This window comes from Pogoniulus pusillus, chromosome 1 (genome assembly GCF_015220805.1).
Source record: "Pogoniulus pusillus isolate bPogPus1 chromosome 1, bPogPus1.pri, whole genome shotgun sequence".
Classification (NCBI taxonomy): Eukaryota; Metazoa; Chordata; class Aves; order Piciformes; family Lybiidae; genus Pogoniulus; species Pogoniulus pusillus.
In genome coordinates, this window is record NC_087264.1 from 8,454,212 (window position 1) to 8,474,995 (window position 20,784).

Sequence of the window (20,784 nt, forward strand, 5' to 3'; positions counted from 1 at the left end):
AAAATGAGTAAACCTAACTTTTCCACAAAAAAGCAGGGTGGGGATGGTAGTGATGGTGATACAGTAGCAACTCCAATCTAAGATTTCTGCCCCAGAGGAAAAGTTTTGGTCTCTATATATGAGAGAACATGGTGTGGTGATGAAGCCAAAGGAGACTGTGATAGCAAGAGTTGTTTCATTGTAAAAGTTCAGGTATCTATCGCAGTAGGTCAAGAGGAAATGGTTGCTATTTTTACACTGCTTGTGGAAGAAATGGGAAAGGTCTACTTGCAAGACTGGGATCCTGTGTAAACTCTTAAGTTTATTTCTGGTCAGAGTTGTATGCATAATTGAAACAGTAGATTTGTGCAGTTGTTCCTTTGTGAACTATTGAATCTTCTTGCTTGGAATGATATGAAACTGAATTGGCTGTTGGAGCCCCTGAGATTTGGCAAATACCATTTGTGGCAAGCTTTGTCCTACTACTGGCAATTGCTACAGCCATCATAGAAGTGGGAGAGATAGTATGTAGGTCACTTAACTTTGTACTTAGAGCTGAGCTGGGGTTCAAGTGTCAGTTCTTGAACTGTTGTAGCTGATGTACAAGCAAGTCCCATCCTGCCGGATAGCTTGAAGTGTCTGACAGTGGTGTATGGTAGATATAATAAAGTCAATCATTACACCACAGAATGGTTTCTTACTGCTTTGAAATGTCCATCAGATGCTGCTGACTTGTAGATGATTTAATGTGTTGTATCACTCAAATCTAACTGCAGCACTTCAGTGCATGTGCATTTTGCATTTTCACATCTGAAGAGCTATAAAGTCTCCTGTAAAAATGTTTGATGGCTTTTTTTTTGAGAGGCAATACTTCTAGTTAATGTTATTTGTCATCTTTTCTCATCATTAAATATTTTCAATGGGATTTCAAGTATTGTGGACCCTACTGTTGGTGATTATTCTTTATTTTAGATTACAAGTAGAGATTGTGGTTGAAATTTGGGTCAGTATTACTTCTGCCTGTACAAGTAGTCCTTCCCTTGAGCTTTCCAAGAACAAAATTTCCCCTTGAGAACCTACTGTAGTGAATTTTGATCCACGTAAGAGTTTCTGGACATCCTGTGGTTTTCTGAGTCCTGTAGACATCAAAGGATTGTCTTAGGAGCCTGTGAATGTTTGCTTTGGGAATGGAAGGAGCCTTCAAGATGAAAAAGCAGTATGTTCAAGCAACAATGTTAAAACCAGTACCCTTTTGGTGGGGAGTGAAAGGGGATGGTGTAGTTTCCTCCTTAGATTTCACTTCTTTGTGATGCCAGCTGTGTCTAGGAAAGCAGAAGTTGGAGAGGAAGATTTAAGGAAGTGAATACAAAACCTTGAATAATGGAAGGCTGAGTACCTTTTCAAGGTGTCTGCCAGTAGTGAAGCTTTTCCTGTCTCCTGTGGAGTGGCATGCTTGTAAGTGGTTAGTGTTGTAAACCTTCGTGTCCCCTTCTGACCTGCCCAGCTAAGCAAAGCTCACAAAAATAACATTGAATCTGTTGAAGGGCTGACCAGAAATCTCACTATTTTGTTGGATGGATTCTCTCATACAGAAGGAAGTACTGAGGGAAGGAATAAGAGGCTTAAAATTTCAGATGGGTTGTGTGCCATCTGCCTTATTCCTTTACCCCTGTCTGTGAAATGATAGATCTGTGATCAGCAGGTTGGAGGAAAACAATGGCCTTTTTGTGTATGGCCACTCTATCTGCAGTGTTGCAGAAGGTTCTTGCCTACCTCTTTGGATGTGACTTGGTAGCTTGAGCTTGTTCACACAGCTATCTGTAGCTTATATTCTGTAATAGTTATTAAGCTATATTAGAAATGTTGCTTCTATCCCAAATGGATAATACTTTCTGTAGAAAAATGATACTGAACTAAAAATAAGGCTCACAGACATGACCTCTTCAGCAGTACAAAGGAAGCTGTTATTTAAAAGCAACTCTGTTTGGTCCTATTGAATTGTAATCTAGATTCCTTCATCCTGGTTTTTGGATAGTTGCCACTGTCATTTAGCAGGTAAAGACAATGTCCTGTTTTAATTCAGAAAGAAAATGAAAATGTGAGAAAATCATGGGCATGAGATGTATGGGAATCTACAGGTGTCAATAGCCACTTACTTGCCAGATCTGCAGTGACATTTATAAATAGAAAAGTTGAAAAACAGTTTTCATCCCCACTTCCTTGAATGTGCAGGTAACTTAAGCCATGGCTCTGAGGTGTCAGCTAAACTTGCATTGGAAGAATCTGCCCTCAATGCTTTGATGTTCCTATGTAATTTGGAACTGGCTTTGGATGAAGTGTTGTACCAAAATAAGATCTTAAAAGGAGCTAAATGGCTGCAGACTTAGTGAGGTGTATACCATTGGCTGTAACTGTTAGGCAAGTTCACGTACCCACTGTTTTGAGGAACTTAGTGACTAATGAACAAAAACTACATACTTGATGAAAGCAAAAGCAACATAGCTGAATCATGGAAAAAAAAAGTAATTGCTGTCTCATACAAGTAAAAATACCAAACCAATAAAACCAAACCTTTATCTGTATCTGGACTCAAAATGGCCATGGTAATTTTCTCGTTTGTTTTTCTGCCTACAGTGGCAGACCATATGATCTTGTTGACTTCAACATCCCAACGTGTTGTAGGAAGGATTGTTGTGGAAATAAACCATGATGTTTGGTGGTGCTTATGTTTTTTTCATCATTTGAAGTACTTTGTTATATTCCATTAAACTGTCTAGGGAAGAATGAAGTTGGATCTAATGGCTTAAATGGCTCAGGATCAATTGTCTTGTGAAACGAACAAAGTTGAATATAGAGAAACACAAATGACAGGCTCCTTTGATTAAAACTACTGACTTGAGCATATTTGGTACCACTCATAAGCTTACTGACATTTTAACAGCTTCATCTTTTACTTCCTTGTGATCCAGAGTGGGGTGGGATTGAGTTGGCAGAAGTCCAGATGTGTCTCATCTGGCCTACATTGCCACCCCTGCCAGGATGATAGTGTTTTTAAAAGTCTTCTACTTTTCCTGTTGGCTTTTGAATGTTTAAATTCCTCTTCCAAAGGAAAACAAAAAGGGTCAAGTTCCTAACACTGCTCAGCTTGTGTCCAGCTTCTGGAACTATGGTAGAACCTATCTTACATCCTTGAAAATGAAAATCTTTCTTAATACAGCTGTAGCAGAAAATCTTTTCAGAATGTGTAGCCTAACTGAAATGAAGTGGAAATGGGATTGTTAATAGTGCAGAAATGTCAATTTGTGCAAGGTGAGCAGAGCAAGTACAGTCATTATAACTTCTGAAGTGAATAAGTTGTTTCATCTGTGTGCTTTGACCTGTCGTACTGTGACAGAATTTTGGGTTTTACCACGTTGGTGTTTTTTATTTTGGTTTTATGTAATTACATATATTTTATTTTGCCCTCTTGAAGGCGATTTCTCACACTTCCTGTCCAGTGCCATGTATCTTTTAGTCTTTATGTTGCACTTCAGCCCCGTTTGAAAGGCTGATTTCTTGTGTCCAGCTGTGTCTGCAAACGCTGTAGAACTCTCTCAAGTGGTTAATTATCCTGTCTCAGTCTGTCACTATACCTGCCTTCAATGCTTTATTTACAGAGATGCAGGAACAAAAGCTCAAGTTGCAAAATGAGCTACAGCTACCTGGAGATTTGGGTGTGCAGTAGTGTTCTAGAAATCCTTTGTTAAATGCTGTGATTCTTGAGATTCTTCCTAACTTTTTCAGTAGGAGGCCTACCAATATCAATAGTTTTGCTTTTATTTTCATGATACTTGGCTGGTTAATGTTGTTAACATAGGCTTTGAGAAGCTCTGCCTGAACGTAAGGTAGTTGGACTCTTGTCAACTCATTCTTGGGTACAAGGTCTGACTGAGGTGGCTATTTAAGAGCTACAGAGGACTGAAAGGAGGAAATAAAGTGCCTATTTCTTAAAGTGAGGAGAAAGCAAGAGATGGGGAAACTTCCATACTAACTAATTAGACAGATCAGCCAGATCTAAATAATACACCTTCCTTCTACGATTGTTCCAGAATGCGGTTGCAGGAAATCTCAAAGCTACTCTAAACAGTAAACTAGAAAAGTCTTGTTTGAGCAGAGACTGGCTATGGTCCTTGAAGAGCTGTTGTTTGGCCCTGCAGGAATGCGGTTGGTACCTGTCCTGAAGTCCTGTATACCCCTAAATTCCTCTCCCTCTGTGGTTTTAATGAGAGAGGAAAAGGCGCTAAAAGACCTGACTCGGCTGGGTTAATTTCCTGCCTCCACAACAGTACCAGGACATCTCCTGTCTGTTCTTTGATGCAAGATACTGTGTCACAACTGCAAGTTGCAAAGAACTCAGAAAAGTATTGTAATTGCTATGTTTCATCATTTAAATCTCCCTGCTTGTTACTATGAACACTAGTGTCTGTATTATTGGTTTTTTATGTCCTAATGGTAAGCCTTCTGGGACTGTTGGCAAATATTTCACAAGTAGATGTATTTAAGTTAGACAATTCCCTGGTGTGTTTTTATTGGTCAAGGAGCTGAGACACTTTGCACTCACATCCAGTTCTGGAGCCTCTGTTACAAGAGAGATGTGGAGATGCTGGAGTGTGTCCAGAGAACGGCCACAAGGATGATCAGAGGATTGGAGCACCTCTCCTATGAGGACAGACTTGAAGGAATTGGGGCTATTCAGTCTGGAGAAGAGGAAGCTCCCAGATGACGACCTTGTGGCCTTTCAATATCTGAAGGGGGCCTCCAAAAAAGCTGGGGAGGGACTTCTTAGGCTATTGGGGAGTGACAGGACTAGGGGGAATAGAGTGAAGCTGGAAGTGAGATTCAGGCTTGACGTGAGGAGGAAGTTGTTCATCATGAGAGTGGTGAGAGCTTGGAATGTGTTGCCCAGGGAGGTGGTTGAGGCCAGGCTGGCTGAGGCTGTGGCCAGCCTGATCTAGGGTACGGTGTCCTTGGCCATGGCAGGGGACTTGGAACTAGGTGATCCTTGTGGTCCCTTCGAAACCTGACTGATTCTGTGATCCTTGGATGATTAGTGGGTAGGAAAGCATAGAGTGAATCCTAAAGGTGGGTTCTGCTTCTGGGAGTATGTGAGTGGATGTACAGGAAGAGAAAACATGTATTACTCTAAGTTATGCCTACAGTAGTAGGCTCTGCAGACAAATTAGAATAATAGATGAAAGCAGCATTGAGAGCCCAATATCCATACTAAAATCAGTACTGCTTTTTTTTAAATACAAAATTTAGCTCTAGTCTGTTCTTGTGGACTGGTTGCCTGCTTGCAGTTGGAATACATTGTGCACTCCCGACATACATTATTTTACATTACCTTAGTTTAACCTAGAAGGAATCCAATTCCTTGATTCCAAAGCAGGTCTCATATGAAACAACACAGCATCAACAGGAATGATCAGGCAGTTAACTTAGAGTGTGCTCCCTGTGTGAACTAGTGCAAACATAGACACACCCGTAGAGCCACTTAATGCAAGTTAACTGAAGGATGTTTCTTCGTGTTCCAGCTAAACAATTTTGAACCATCCCCTCTAACAGCTCCTTCACAAAACTCAAAGTGCAAGAGTGAGAATGCTCATTTTTCCTTTATTGGAGGAGCAAAAAAAATTGGAGAGAAAGGTATGGTCTAATAAGAATGCTGGGATTGAGAGGAAAAGATCATAAGCTTTCAGGTAATCAAAATATTTGAGTTAATCTTTCTTTCCCTACTTTCAAAGCTATCATGCCTATTTCAAAGGTAGGAAAGTAACAAAACAATTGTGACATATCTTTGTGAGTACCATGCTAGCTCTAATGTTGAATCTGGATGCTTAGAATTGTAGGATTTAACAGCTAGACTGTATTGCTGCCTGCTATGCAACAATCAATCTCTTAAAAGATTAAGCAGACTTTTTTACAGTTATTTTAAGTAAATAACTAATATAAAGCTATTGTTCTGGCCTATGCAACACCATCCTGTTCACGTCATTAGAAAATTTAGTGGTTTTCCATTTAAGAGGGTTATTTCTCCCCCACCCCTGAGTGATGCATTTTGCTTCTGCTCTTAATGTCACTGTTTTGCTTCGTTTTCCTGTGTTGAGTGTTTTGGCCACAGCTTCTACTTGAAATATGAGTGGGAGAAACTCCCTCCAAAAAAGCCTATTTAAAAAATGATGTGTAAAATTGTTGCAATAATCTTCACTTTAACTTTTCTGGGCTGTGAATAATACCAATAATATGTAACCTGTGGTAAAGTCTTCATACCACACTGCCTGCATCCTCCCTAGGATTTTAAAATTTATTTTAGGCTTCAGATTCTGACCTAAGCTTTAAAAGTAGTTTAGCTTTGATTTCCTTCACATTGGTAGTTTATGTGTATTTCAGCATGAAGCTCCGACAGATTTCTGTAGCTGGATGTAAAACAGAATTTATTTGGGTATCTTCACATTCTTGAATATTAGAAGTCTTGTCTTAAGGTTAACCAGAATAGTTTAGTGATTGAATGAGACCTGCAATATGAATTTTCTCAGATAACTATAAGGAATTCAACCAGAAGAAGCAAAGCAAAGACTAGTATCAGCTTGTTTATTAGAACTACTTCAGAGGAACACAGGGAAGACAGTTTGGCAGAAGAATCTCTGTTCTATTGCACTTGACCAGATTAGCTTTTTTTAATAGCCCCAGGAAAAGCAAAATCCCAAAATCTTCTGTTTCACCTTTCCTTGCTTTCCCTTGCTCCTGCTGCTGACTGTGTATCTTTGAACTGTGTATAGAGATGGGTGCTTCTGCAGGATTGCTTGAATCTAAATTTGCAACTTAAAACACATTGAGATTTACCATAGAAAGTATTTTTCCTTACCCTGGAGTTGAACTGTTTGAAGCTCCACTGTCCTATTGTAACCAAGTATACACCATGAGGTGAATTGTGAATTTATCTACTTGTCAATGACAACAGTATTTTTCCTGCACAGTTGCAGTTTCTCTAATCTCAAGACTCTGAAATGTTATCTAGAAGCTTTACTAATACTAACTCCTGCCACCTCCCCTTCCTCCAACCTTGTATTTAAACTGTCATTTTCTGTTGCCACCAGACTCTCATCTAAGGAAAGTGGAAGCTGTGAACATGATGGTAGGACTATGAAGATATTTTCTGCAAGGTTTTAGTTTCAGGATAGCTAGCAATTGTTGTTCAGTTACTATTGCGCTGTCCCTATGTAAATGCTGACCTGAAGGCACACTTGGTCTGGGAGCATATGCCTGTACTTCAACCTTCCATCAGGAAGTTACCAAACTGTAACAATCTATTTATGGTAGCTTCTTTTGTACTTTTAATAACCCAGCAGGGGCTAAGATTAAGCAATCTCTGATTTTGTTTTGCGTGTGTTTGATTGTAAAGACAAGTTAGAGCCGATGAAGTCAGCAGAGGGGAAGGACAAAGGAAGCAGAATCTTGATTCCAATAAGAATTTTCTTTGTTGACCAAACAATGGGAATCCTTATGAATTCTGTAAATTTGGCTTTCTTATTTAGTCAGATGTGAAAACTTCAGGATTGCAGAGACTGCAAAAAAGTTATTCTCAGCTGGAGAGTAGCAGAGATGAAGTAACTTTTAGTCCACCATTTAAAAACTACACTCTATTTTTGTGTAGAAGATGTTGCTTTTTTATCTCTACCTTTTGGGCTTTTCATAGTGGATTGCTAACCTTTTTAAACCCTTGTGCCTTGGCTTTATATCTTTCTCATAAATGACCATATACCTGTTTCTGAATCAGTTTCATTTTATTGATGACATCTTGCTCTAGGGTTGATCTGAGATCCATGTAAACATCTTTTTAGAAGGAAGTGGGATTAAAGCTGCTCTAGCACCTGCTAATGTAGGATGCGACCAGACTTCCTGTTGAAGAGGAAATCCTAATTTACTCTTCCTTGTAAACTGAAGGCTGATCAGCTTACCACATAGTAACCTTTTGACTTGTAAACACTGTGTTCCTTCTCACTGGCTGCATTTAGCCTCTAGAAATTACTACCCTCAGGCTCAGCGGTAGCTTTAAGAGTAAACTTCTACTGTGTTTAATATTGTGAATAAGTGGCAATTCTTTACTGTTGAACTAGTTTTAATGTAGTCAAGCATACCTACTAACTGAAGCAGATGCTTAAGATGCCTTAAAGTTCATAGAAGGTGACTGTAATTTTCTTTGCCCTCTTAATCACCAGTGCAGCATTAAATGAACTTGTTAGCCATTTGGTATGGGAACCAAATTTAGTTACTGTGGTTATTTGCTTTGTGATGCAGACTTTCAGCCCTTGAAAATGCTTGTTGTGTATGGGTGGGATGTTTGATCTGGCTTGGCTAGTTATGGTAAATCACTGGCAGTAGTGCCATGTTTGGTGTGAATGAAGATTGGAGTTAGGACCAGTAAAGTGAGTTACAGTGCTGCTTTTTATATTGTTTATTAGCAGCCCCTGGAAAGATACTTTTTTTTTTTTTGTCCTTGAGGAGGAAGGAAGAGATGAAATACAGCAGGAGCAGTATTTATTTCCTCTTACTGCTAATAGAGCAAAAGAAAGCTTTTGAAATATCTGTGTTCTCCAGGCTTCTGACAGCACTGCTTGGATGGTCTAGGCACACACAGCTGAAGCTCTCCTTAGGGATTCTGCAACCGTGAGATTTCAATAAGGAGCAAATAGTGGCACTAAAAATTCAATGTAGTTCTAGAACTTTATGTAAAAAAAATATTTGCATCTAGATTGCTCCTGCTGTGTAATTAGCAGAAATTTGGATAATATACTGCCAGCATAACTGGTTCTATTCTTCTGGGGATTGATACAGCTTGCTGTAATAGTGGAAGTAGTTTGATTCACAAGGAACCAAGAATCCTCCTTTACACTTCCTTCTCTGCTCTCACGATTCTCCAAAGAATTAACAATGTGTTGTTTCTTCTTTTATGGTATTCAGGGCATGTGGATAACAGAATGGTGGTGTTAAATCTAGAAAAGTACAATTTTAATGTGGTTTTTCTTTCCCCTGAGGTATTAGGGGTCCACTGGCATGCATGTGCCCAACTCCATTCAGTGTGGTTTTGTGCATCTTCTTGTTCCTAGTACAGCTCTTAAAGTGTTTTTTTTTTTAGGAAATATTTGTTATTTCAAAAATAGAACATTTTCTTGACCTAAAAGAGCAGGCTTACTTTTTTTTTGGAGTGTGTGAAATATACATCAACAAAAAATTGCATTTGCCTGTGTCCTTTATTAAAGTTCATACTTTAACCATTTTCCTGTGGCATGCACAGTTGTGCTTTTGTTAGCAGAATTCTTTTATAGGTAATGTAAAAATATTGATCTCTGAAGAGATCTCCTGACAATATTTCAACTCTTTTTAAAACAAATGAATTATTAATAGCTGCTTTTTATGTTCTCTCTCCTCTTGTCTCCAAAGAGTATTTTTTTCACTAGAGAACACTGAGGGTAGAGTAAGTCTGTTAAAAAAGGTTCTCTTGAGAAAATGGGCAATATTACTGCCTATCTGGCTGCCCTTTTATTTCAAGACTGTAGCATTCCAGAACAAATTAGCTAATATCTTGAAATCTATTTTCATAGGAAAAAAGCTGTGGTGCTTGATGGAGTGAGCCAGTAGTCTCATTTTGAAGAGTAATTTCAACTCTTTTTATACCAATCAGGTTTTCCCTGTATGAGTTGGAAGAGAATAGAATAGAATCAACCAGATTGGAAGAGACCTCCAAGATCATCCAGTCCAACCTATCACCCAGCCCTATCCTGTCAATTAGACCATGGCACTAAGTGCCTCAACCAGGCTTTCCTTGAACACCTCCAGGGATGGTGACTCCACCATCTCCCTGGGCAGCCCATTCCAATGCCAATCACTCTCTCTGGCAACAACTTCCTCCTAACATCTAACCTAGACCTCCTCCCCCAGCACAACTTGAGCCTCTGTCCCCTTGTTCTGTTGCTGGTTGCCTGGCAGAAGAGACCAACCCCAGCCTGCCTACAGCCTCCCTTCAGGTAGTTGTAGACAGCAATGAGTGGATTGTGAAGATGAGATTTCTTGTGAAAGAAAACTTATTCTTGTAACACAGGGCTTGGTGTTGTCCTTTTGAGCAAGATTAGTTCTAGTTAAGGTGTTCAGCAGGACTGATATGTCCCTCCTAAACAGAAAAAAATAGTATTATCTGTTGCACAGTGAACAATTGACCATGTTTATTGAGAATGGTAAGTGTAACATTGTAAATACCTGTAATGCTGATAATTTAGCATCATGTTGCTAACTTTTAACCTGTCAACTTTATATCTTAGGTGTCATTATGGTTGGCAAGGACAGTTCTGTGATGAGTGTGTCCGCTACCCAGGCTGTGCTCATGGGAGCTGTAACGAACCATGGCAGTGTAATTGTGAAACCAACTGGGGTGGCCTGCTCTGTAACAAAGGTACTTAACATTAATGTACAGGAAAAATAAGTTAAGTTCCATGGTTAACTTACAGCTCTTTAACCATTTGTATTCTACTGGTTTGCAACTACTTGAGTGTTTCTGTGCTAATTCTTCTATCACAGTTGCTACTTTAACATTGTAAATACAGGAATTTTTAAGCCAAAAGGCTTGGACTGTCCATGACTGTAATTCATGCAGTTTTGTCTTTGCTCATCCTTTCCTGTTCTGTTCTGTCAATAGTTACCAGATGACAGGCTAGCTCATGGAATGTAAGGATGGTGTAGATAAACGATGTTCAAGCCAGAAAGACATCTGTGTGGCTGACTTGGAACACATTTCACCATTTTCATCCCATGTTGATTTGACACTTTTTTCTGTCCAGATCTGAATTACTGTGGAAATCACCACCCCTGCCTGAATGGTGGAACATGTATGAACACTGAACCAGATGAATACCGCTGTGCTTGCCCAGATGGCTACTCTGGAAAGAACTGTGAAATAGGTACTTCTGTACTCCTTATCTTCAGAAATGGTTTTAAGTTTATAGAACTGTCTTCCAGTTGGCCAGGTGCTATATGCTCATTGATACTTTATATTTCAATTATTGTAGAGCATCTGTTTTCTCCTTTGCTAGTTTAGATTCTGAAAGATGAAGTGTGAAAAATGATGGCATGTAGCTTTTCAGTTTGTTGCTTTTTTTCTGGTAGTGAGGATGTGTAAGCTCCAACCCTCCTGTCTAGTGCCTTATGCTGGCTGTTCTGGTGCAGGGTGCCCTCTTGCCTGGTCTTAACAGATCTGTATCCAACATGAAAAACTGCTTCCTGTTAACAACCACAGTGTATTGCTTTTTTCCCCTTATCCATGTATGTCTTACACAAAGACCAAAATTTCCATGCACTAGAGACTATTTTAGTATTTGGACACTCTTCCTGAGTATTCTGTCTGGAGATAAGGGGCAAATGCATAACTTCTGGGTTTTTCCTGTTTTTCTTTAAAGACTCAATATTTGGAGGAAAATTAATGCTTTTTCATGTGTAGTGTTCAGCTGAGTGTTCTGCAGTGACTTCACCATAATAGATTTGGAATATCACTTTTTTAACAGTCTTCTCACATTGAATCTTGCTTTTTTTCTTTATCACCTTAATTGCTTGGCCTGAAGTTCACTAAACTACTATCAGCAGAAGGATTTCACATTTACCACAATGTAGATCTTCTTTGAACTTCTACAAAGTACTACTTGTTATTAAATGAATGAAATCTTGTCTTAGCTTGCCCCAAAAACTGTAGGGAAGCACCTTGGCTCTTCAGACAAGGAAGCAGGGTAAAGGGAGTTGTACATGTAAGGAGTTCTATACCAATTATTAACAGTAGATTGGTCTATGTGCTGCTTCAGATACTGGAGCCTAACATCATAGACACTATAAATCTCTGAAAAATAGCATCTCTGAAATGGAGATTCCAAAATGTAAATGCTAGAAACAATTAGTCTTACCTAGTAGAGGGATTTTCTTCTTTCCAAAAACTTCCTTGACTTCAGAGAAGGAGAATATCAAAAGCAAAGGCATGCAACTTGTCCCTCTTCAACTTGACTGATGGCATAGTACAGCTTCTGCTGATGTTGCAGCCCTATATGGAGTGATAACAAGCAAATACTACCCATGATTGCAAATAGCTCTATTGTTTGCTATTTCCAAGGAACGGTATTAAAACAAAGCTGAACAGATCATTGATACTTAAACTGTTCAAACCTCTGTGTACAATATGTGTTTTGTCTTACTAAAGAAAAAGGGGGCTGGAGTACTCCAGAGGTGGAAGTGTATGAAAACAGTAGGTTAATGGGGTACTGCTGTAGCTCCGGGGACACTGAGATTGTGACCTGTCTACATTTAGACCTTTTATTCAGTTGATATGAAGGGTGATGCCACTTCGCTAAAAACCTGCTTCAGTCTCTGACTTGAAATCTTACTTTCTACAGTTTCACAACTGTAGAGGGAGGCTTCAAACTTTGGTACAGATACATTTCCACTGCTCATGCTCTTGATCACTTTTAATCAGAATGCAGTTTCTAACAGTGTGAAGTTCTCTTTAATTGATACTAGAAAAGTACTTAGCAAGAATTAACTTTCCTTCTTTCTTCCCAGCGGAGCATGCTTGTGTATCTAATCCCTGTGCTAATGGTGGCATTTGTCATGAAATTTCATCAGGCTTCAAGTGTCACTGCCCATCAGGGTGGAGTGGACCAACATGTGCTATTGGTGAGTATGCCCTTACTGATGAGTGATCTGCTACTTGTATCAACTCTTTCAACTTGATGATAACATTCTCTGTAGGTTTGGTATTGGTGGCACATTACCTGACTTTGAACAACTATATGCTGTGAAACTGTGAAAAGATTAATGATACTGTGCAGCCAGCAGTATCTAGTTGGGTTATCAAAAGCATAGCTGGGCAATATCCAGAGAAATGCCCTGTTGCCGAAGGTTGTTGGACAGTTTCTGACTCTTTAGCCTATATAGCAAAATATAGAATGGATTAATTTTGAGGAATATAAATGTAGTGGAGGAGTGGATTACTTGCTTAAATGTTGAAATACCTGATTTGGAAGACAGGGAAGTAGTGAAATGTATTATGGAACTGTGTAATTGTGTTCCATGTTTGCCTCTGATGTGGAACACAGGTGTTTCTAATACATTTTTCAGCAGCAGTTATCTCCCTCCAAAAACAAGTAAAAGGGTAATCTTGTCTCAGTCTAGGATGATAACTTTTAACAAATGTGTTCATTGCTGACAGATTAACTGAATTTTCTTGATGTTTGCAAATAGAAAATTTCAGAGTTCCTTTCCTCTTCATCAGAAATGTGAAAACCTATGCAAAAGTTAGACAAAGCCAACCTGTTCCTAAGCTTATTTGTACAGTCCTGCCCTTCACCTCAAAATCACTCAAACCCAAACAAGTTAAGCCAAGTTTTAAATTTCACTTTCCAGACATTGATGAGTGCGCATCAAACCCTTGTGCACAAGGAGGGACCTGTATTGATGGTATTAATGCATTTGAGTGCATATGCCCACAACAGTGGATTGGAGCAACCTGTCAGCTTGGTAAGTAATTACCTTCAAGTTTTGAAAACTGTTGGATACTATTCTTAAATTACAAGTAATTGTGTAAGTGCCTTTCTAATGTGGTTTTTATTGAAGCAAATTTTGAAGATTTGTGTTGCAATTGATATCTTAGCTCTTCTTTAGTGGGTCTCAAAGCCAGAAATTTGAAGTGAACCTGTGACTATATAAGCCTCAACTTAATTTTACTTACAGTAGTTCTTCTAAAATGCCAGATACTAGTTCTGTTTCAAAATACAGCATTGGTGATGGTAGCTCCTTCGTGGTGGCACAACAGTGCTTATAAACTAACAGAGGCAAGGAAGGGATTTGCCCAGACTAACATATCTTTTTGAGTTGTAGTAAAGGAAAGAATAACATGCATGTGCTACTACAGACAAGTGTGCATTAAAATCCTGTGGTATTTAAATGGGTTTTGTGCCCTAGCAATGTACAGTAAGAGCTTCTGATGCTTGGATTGCATGGAAACTTTGCTGGGTGCTGTGGTAATCTGTTTCTGGGTTTGTTCTTTATTCTCTTCTTTCTTTCTCTTCTTTCACAGATGCTAATGAGTGTGAGGGGAAACCCTGTGTTAATGCTTACTCTTGCAAAAATCTCATTGGTGGATATTACTGTGACTGCATTCCGGGATGGACAGGAGTTAATTGTCATATCAGTTAGTATTTCTTTAGTATCTATGTTGACCATAGGATGCTTCTTTCTTAAAAAAAGATGTTTGTGGTGAATGATAGTACACATACTTGTAAGAGTAAAAATACCTGTTATCAGGGTTTCTCAGAGTTTTAGCAATGTGAGCTGAAAATATGGCTTGGAAATCTATTTGAAGGTGTAACTGGTATTAAAATGAGCTTAGGTATAAACTTGCATAACTCTAAATTTCATTCTTGATTCTGAATGGTATTATGTACTGATTCAATTTAAAGTACTTCTTAGCAAAAATACTAGATAATAGCTGATAGCATTTGATTTAATTTCTATTGCACTGTAATAGTAATATGTAAAATGTAATTTTTATAGCATTATTGAAAATAAGAAGCTCTTAAGACATTAAACATTGATGCATTCTTTTGAAACATCTAGAAGAATCCTTTCTGGAAAGAATTTGTCCTTTATTGTATTGCAAACCTGTACTTTACAGCTCAGTCTTCCAGTGTAAATTCTAATGCCTTGGGTATTTTATCCATAGATATTAATGACTGTCATGGACAATGCCAGCATGGAGGAACTTGTAAGGTAACTACTGTTTGTTACATACAGTGTTGAACATTCATCTTTCTCTGGCTAGGTATGCATTCTGTAGTTTGCAATTGCAGGTTGGTTAAATGAGTTTCAATGATAAACTGTAGTGCTGCACAGTTTCACAAACAATTTTATGTTCATAAATCCAGACTATAGAAATAAGCTGAATTCCTGTGTACAAGCTTTATCAATAAAGTCTCTCTACTCTTGCTTTTCCCCTGCCACTGAAGGATGAAGTGAATGGCTACCATTGCTTATGCCCTCACGGTTTCACAGGAAAAAACTGTGAGACAGAAACAAATGAGTGTGAAAGCAATCCATGCCAAAATGGAGGCCGTTGCAAAGACCTGGTGAATGGATTCAGTTGCCTGTGTTCACAGGGCTTCTCGGGAGTCTTCTGTGAGGTGAGGGCAGTGGTGAAATTGCAACAATACTTTTCATGGGTCAAATTCTTGAAAGAAACATATGTCTGGGTTTAAATGGGAGTAACCCAAGGCTAAGGCATTGCTGACTGACATAGCTGTTACTTGATCCTCTGAATAAGCAAATTCGTTGTGCAGTGCTGTCGTAGTAGCTGTAACACTTGAATTTGCAGCCTGATTAAACTTCAAGTTGCTGCAGATAGGTATTGCCTCTCTTAAATGTTATAAGGCTGCAAGTATTTCTTGAGCTTGAAATGTTTTTCTTTTGCAATTTTCAGGTCATGTGTCCTTCTGATACAATAGAATGTTTTAGATGTTCATCCTAATATCTTTCAGATATGTGCTTCAGAGCTAATTCAGTTAATTCTATTGCTGTTGGTAGTGTCCTGGAGAGGATCCAGTGGAGGGCTACAAGGATGATTAGGGGACTAGAGGGCATGGCTTATGAGGAGAGGCTGAGGGACCTGGAACTTTTTAGTCTGGAGAAGATAAGACTAAGGGGGAATTTAATGTTTATAAACACCTGAGGACTGGTCAGGAAGCAGGGGACTGGCCCTTCTCACTTGCTCCCTGTGATAGGACAAGGAGCAGTGGGTCTAAGTTGCAGCACAAGAGATTCCACCTCAACACAAAGGGGAAAGTCTTCACTGTAAGGGTCACAGAGCACTGGTACAGGCTCGCCAGAGAGGTTGTGGAGTCTCCTTCTCTGGAGACTTTCAAGGCCTGTCTGGATGTGTTCCTCTGTGATCTGCTCTAGATTGTGTGGCCCTGCTCTGGCAGGGGGAGTTGGACTTGATCTCCTTGGGTCCCTTCGAAACCCTAACATCCTGTGATCCTGTGAAGTATCCCCATAATTAAAGGCAAGCAAGTATATGCTCTCAGAACTTTCTGCTTGAGATAATTTTAGGAACATGTTCTAGTGCTTAAGAACTCAGATCTGAAATGCTGCTAATAGTTCATAAAGTGCTTCATGCTAATTAAGATCTTTCTAGAGAGGACATCAGACTTTCCAATATAATTAAATACATTTTGCCTTTCACTGGTAACACTTACATGAATTTGGCTATGGTTAGCAGCATCATCTGAAGGCATTGGATAGAATTTTGTTGGATTTGCAGCAGAATTTTTCATGGAGGACATTAGAGTGATCTCTCTTAAATGAAGAAGTAGTTTTATTCTATACTATTTATGTTGTTAGAGAAACAATGCCCTCCTTTGATTCAGAGTTTTTAAAAGTTGTAGATGCTGACCAGTTCAGTAAAACTGGTGCAGCCTAATAGCTTATGTGCCATTTCTACATTAGGATCATAGCTTGAGTACTTTGCTCTTGGCTGATTCATACCATATTCTGTAATTAGTTTCAGCAAATCTGTTTGAATAATAGGGGGGAGTTGGCTGCTTGCCTTGTCTGTTGCAGGAAATATCTACCATTGATTCCAGATGCTGAAGTACCAGCAACTGAACTTGCATTGGGAAGGGGAAATTTACACTAATGGAAGGAAACAAATGGAGACATCTGATAGAGGAGATCTGAGAATCTTTCTCAAACCTTAGCTGTCTTTTGTAGTTTGCTCTGTTCCATTTGAGAGCATGAAATAGCTTGTTGAAAATCCTGTTCTGTAGCTGGAATTGTACCTGCTTCTCTGAATTAAATACTTAAGACCATTTGTGTTCCATTTGGTTAGCTTTGAATTTTTCTTCTGTCTACCTAGAGAACCACTAAAAATAGTGACCAAATCCACTGTCAGCATAATTTTACATCTAAGGTTGAGAAAGCTATGTGAGATGGAGGGAAAATTCACTTGAGAGAAGGAAAGCAATACTTAAAAATTGCAACTTGAAGGAAAGTAACAATATTCAGTGTTCCCTATAGTAGTATTCCTTTTGAGGTGAATTTAGGGCATCTCCAATTGGTGGTGGTCTTTCATGTCAAATTTGCAGAAGCAGAACTGGTCTGGTACAGCAGTTCATCTGTGTTAAGGGATATATTATGAAAGCTAGGTTTAAATTTTGCTTTTTGAAACAGATGGTAAGAAAAGTTCAAAATGTGCCTACTGTTCTTTGTGTTAATTGGCATGGTGATAATATTTGCACAAACAAGGTCCTGAGCAGCTTGGTTTAGCTTGACCTACTTTGAGCAGGAGGTGGGGAATAGCTGACCTCTAGAGGTCCCTTCCAGGCTATGTGGTTCTTTAATAAATCCCATGTGTTAATTGAGATGGTAAGAGAAGTTGCTGGAGTTCTATGTTGTCTTGCAGACAAAGCTGACAAGTGCACTAGTATTTAACTTGCATTACAGCACGGGTGTGAAGGACAGAGAAATGTCTTGTCATGATCCAGAATAGTCACAGTGTGATAACCTACTAATGGCTTGATCTTTGCTAAGTTATTGCAACTGTGCTTATTCAGCCTCTTGCAAAGGAGTATCTTTTTGGCAGTATCAGAAATGCTTTACATTAGGATTGACTGAAGTAACCTGAAGTTTGTGTCGCAGGATAGGATGCAATATGTATACTATTTACAAACTTTAAAACTTGAGGTTCCTTGTATGCTAGCTTCATCTGTGTCATTGGCACCACAAATGATGCTGTTTACTTGTGGGAGATAAAGCAGCTGCTGCTAATAATGGTCTTTCTTACAGATGGATATTGATTTCTGTGAACCTAACCCTTGCCAGAATGGGGCTAAATGCTATGATCTAGGAGGAGATTATTACTGTGCCTGCCCCGATGACTATGATGGAAAGAATTGCTCTCATCTCAAGGACCACTGCAAGAACAATTCTTGTAAAGGTACTTGCTCTTGTCCAGAAATTTGTCTTAATGTATTGGTGGTACATTAGAAAAGTATATTTCTAGAGTGGCTCAATGCAGTAACATTTTTATTTCACAAACTTGGACTTTGAACTAGGGAGGTATTGAGTAAAAAGTGCTTGTAACAGTCCTGATTTATAAAGAGGTAGAGGATAACTTACATTAAACACAACTTCAAAACTGTGATTAATTTTAATTTTGGCTCTACTTTTTCAAAAACTAAAAAATGATTGGTGATGCAAATTCAGTTTGATGATACATTTCTCGTTCTTAGTAATAGACAGCTGTACAATAGAAGTCTTCACTAATGCAACACAAGAAGGAATCCGTTTCATTTCATCTAATGTGTGTGGACCTCATGGACGGTGTATTAGTCAGCCAGGAGGAAATTTTACTTGTGCCTGTGAAAGAGGTTTTACTGGAACTTACTGTCATGAAAGTAAGTAGGAGCTGCTTCTAAATGATTTTGTTGCTCTGAAACCAAGTATTTGTTGTGAGACTACATTAAGATTGTACTAAAGTCACACAAAGCATTGGTTGAGATGTACTGCTTGAAATGCAGCTTCTTCTGGCAAGTTCTTTGTAGTGATTCACTCTTCCTCTGTGAAAGAAAACTGGTTTTAGTCCAACTTTACTGTAAATGTCTGTATCCACTGTTTATGTATAATCTTACAAGAAGACATAGATTTCTCCAGCATGTGAGTGATAAGGTAAAGACACGTTGACCGCACAACTTGGGGTATGTGTTGCTGTTGCAGGCATTTATTGAACATCTGAGCATTTTTGCAAGATAAACTTGATGTTCTGGTTTGACTTGCTTCACGAGAGAATACATCTAGAAACCTTACCAGGCTTGAAAGTACAGATGTTTAAACTGTTCTTGTGTATGAATAAATGTAGTATAACCTTGTGATGGCTTTCCTGGAGGCACAAGTGTAGATCATTCCAAGTAAAAACAGCCTTGGACAATGATTGTTGACTTTGTCATAGATATCAACGATTGCCTTGGGAAACCTTGCAAGAATGGTGGCACATGCATCGACGACGTTGATTCCTTTAGATGTTTCTGCTCAAGTGGTTGGGAAGGAGAACTGTGTGACACAAGTGAGTGCTACTAAGTGTTGCAGGATCAAATAATACAGTTAGTGATGATTGGTACACGGGGTAGTCTCGCTCTTCTACAATTACAGTCTACACCATGGTGTTTGCAGAAGTGTTTTAATAAGATTTTTGGGTTGCAGGCGAGACACTGGAACAGGTTGCCCAGCGAGGTTGTAGATGCCTCTTTCCTGGAGGTGTCCAAGGCCAGGTTGGATGAGGCCTTCTAGTAGAATTTGTCCCTGCCATGGCAAGGGGGATTTGAGCTAGACAATCTTCAAAGGCCCTTCCAACCTAAACCATTCTATGAATCCACGAACATGTGAATATATGGACTCACTGAGACTTACTACAGGATATGCACCACCTGAAACATGAAATAGAGAAGCTTTTGGCAGCTATTGTTGTCAACAAAGCTTTCTGTGTGGTCTAGATGAAATTCAGTCTGGAATAATTATGTTCTACCTATTAAAACATTTGTCTCAAGTGAAAAGAACTTTCTCTGATATTCAAATGTGTATGTGTATATACATGCATTAGTGTATGTATAACTGTATTTTGAGGCATAAAGCAGAGGAGGGAACATTAAGCATCTCATGTGTATGTCTTAACTTGAGGCTCCTTTTCAGGCCATTGTAGTGCCTATTAGAAAGTTCTCCCTGAAAAATGAAACTAGTTGGTACTTCACTTAAAAGGTATACTGAATTATACTTCTAAACTGTCAGAAGACCTTTTTTAATTCGTATTGTTCTGTATTAAAGCAGATCTTTATCCTTGCCTTATATAAAGATAACCCCAAAATAACTGGGAATGCTGTCTTCCTAAATAGTATGTAGTTTCCTCTATAAAGTATTCTATTTTTTCTCATGACCTTGGCTAAGCTATGTATTCTAATCTAACTCTTTCTAGATTTCAATGACTGTTCTCCTAACCCCTGTCACAATGGTGGCCGATGCATTGATTTGGTAAACGACTTCTATTGTGAGTGTAAGAATGACTGGAAAGGCAAAACTTGCCATTCACGTAAGTACTCTTTGCTTTGGTCTTTTGGTTTACCCAAAGACTTATTTTCTTTCTTCTCATGACACTAGAGTTCCTGAAATATAATGTAAAACAATCACACTGAAATAATAAATGTACTTCCATTTTCCATTTTCACAGGAGCAAAATGAAACATTTAAACATGTATTCCTTCATGTAGTGAAATGGTCTTGTAAGAGATGGCCTTGGATTCCACTCTCCTGGTTGTTTAATACACCAAGTGCAACTATGCATTTCTAGTACTCTTGCATTTAAATATGTAGTCTCTTTAAAAGTAATTTTGTAATTTAAAAGTGCCTAGTCTTAAAGCTCAGTAAGACTAATGGAAGTTAAACCTGTTTTATTATGATGTATAGGTGAATACCAATGTGATGCAAATACTTGTAGCAATGGTGGAACATGCTATGATGATGGAGATACATTTCGCTGTTCGTGTCCTCCAGAATGGATAGGAAGCACTTGTAACACTGGTAAGCTTTTAAAATCATCTACAAGTAAGGCCAGAAAAAATAGAGATGTGTTTAAATAGTACCTGACTCATAAACAGGTACTGTGGCTTTTTAAATCTGACTAGATCACAACTGTTT

The 20,784-nt window shown here is 38.7% G+C and overlaps 1 protein-coding gene across 1 annotated transcript in view; it reads left to right on the forward strand.

Moving 5' to 3' along the window:
• JAG2 (jagged canonical Notch ligand 2) overlaps positions 1 to 20,784 on the forward strand; it is a 68,751-nt gene that overhangs the window by 33,326 nt on the left and 14,641 nt on the right. The window contains exons 6-17 of the mRNA XM_064160642.1: positions 10,335 to 10,465; positions 10,851 to 10,970; positions 12,610 to 12,723; positions 13,453 to 13,566; positions 14,126 to 14,239; positions 14,771 to 14,817; positions 15,054 to 15,227; positions 17,887 to 18,037; positions 18,333 to 18,497; positions 19,049 to 19,162; positions 20,066 to 20,179; positions 20,554 to 20,667. Of these exons, the coding sequence (XP_064016712.1) occupies positions 10,335 to 10,465; positions 10,851 to 10,970; positions 12,610 to 12,723; positions 13,453 to 13,566; positions 14,126 to 14,239; positions 14,771 to 14,817; positions 15,054 to 15,227; positions 17,887 to 18,037; positions 18,333 to 18,497; positions 19,049 to 19,162; positions 20,066 to 20,179; positions 20,554 to 20,667 (1,472 nt within the window). The remainder of the gene's footprint in view (positions 1 to 10,334; positions 10,466 to 10,850; positions 10,971 to 12,609; positions 12,724 to 13,452; positions 13,567 to 14,125; positions 14,240 to 14,770; positions 14,818 to 15,053; positions 15,228 to 17,886; positions 18,038 to 18,332; positions 18,498 to 19,048; positions 19,163 to 20,065; positions 20,180 to 20,553; positions 20,668 to 20,784) is intronic.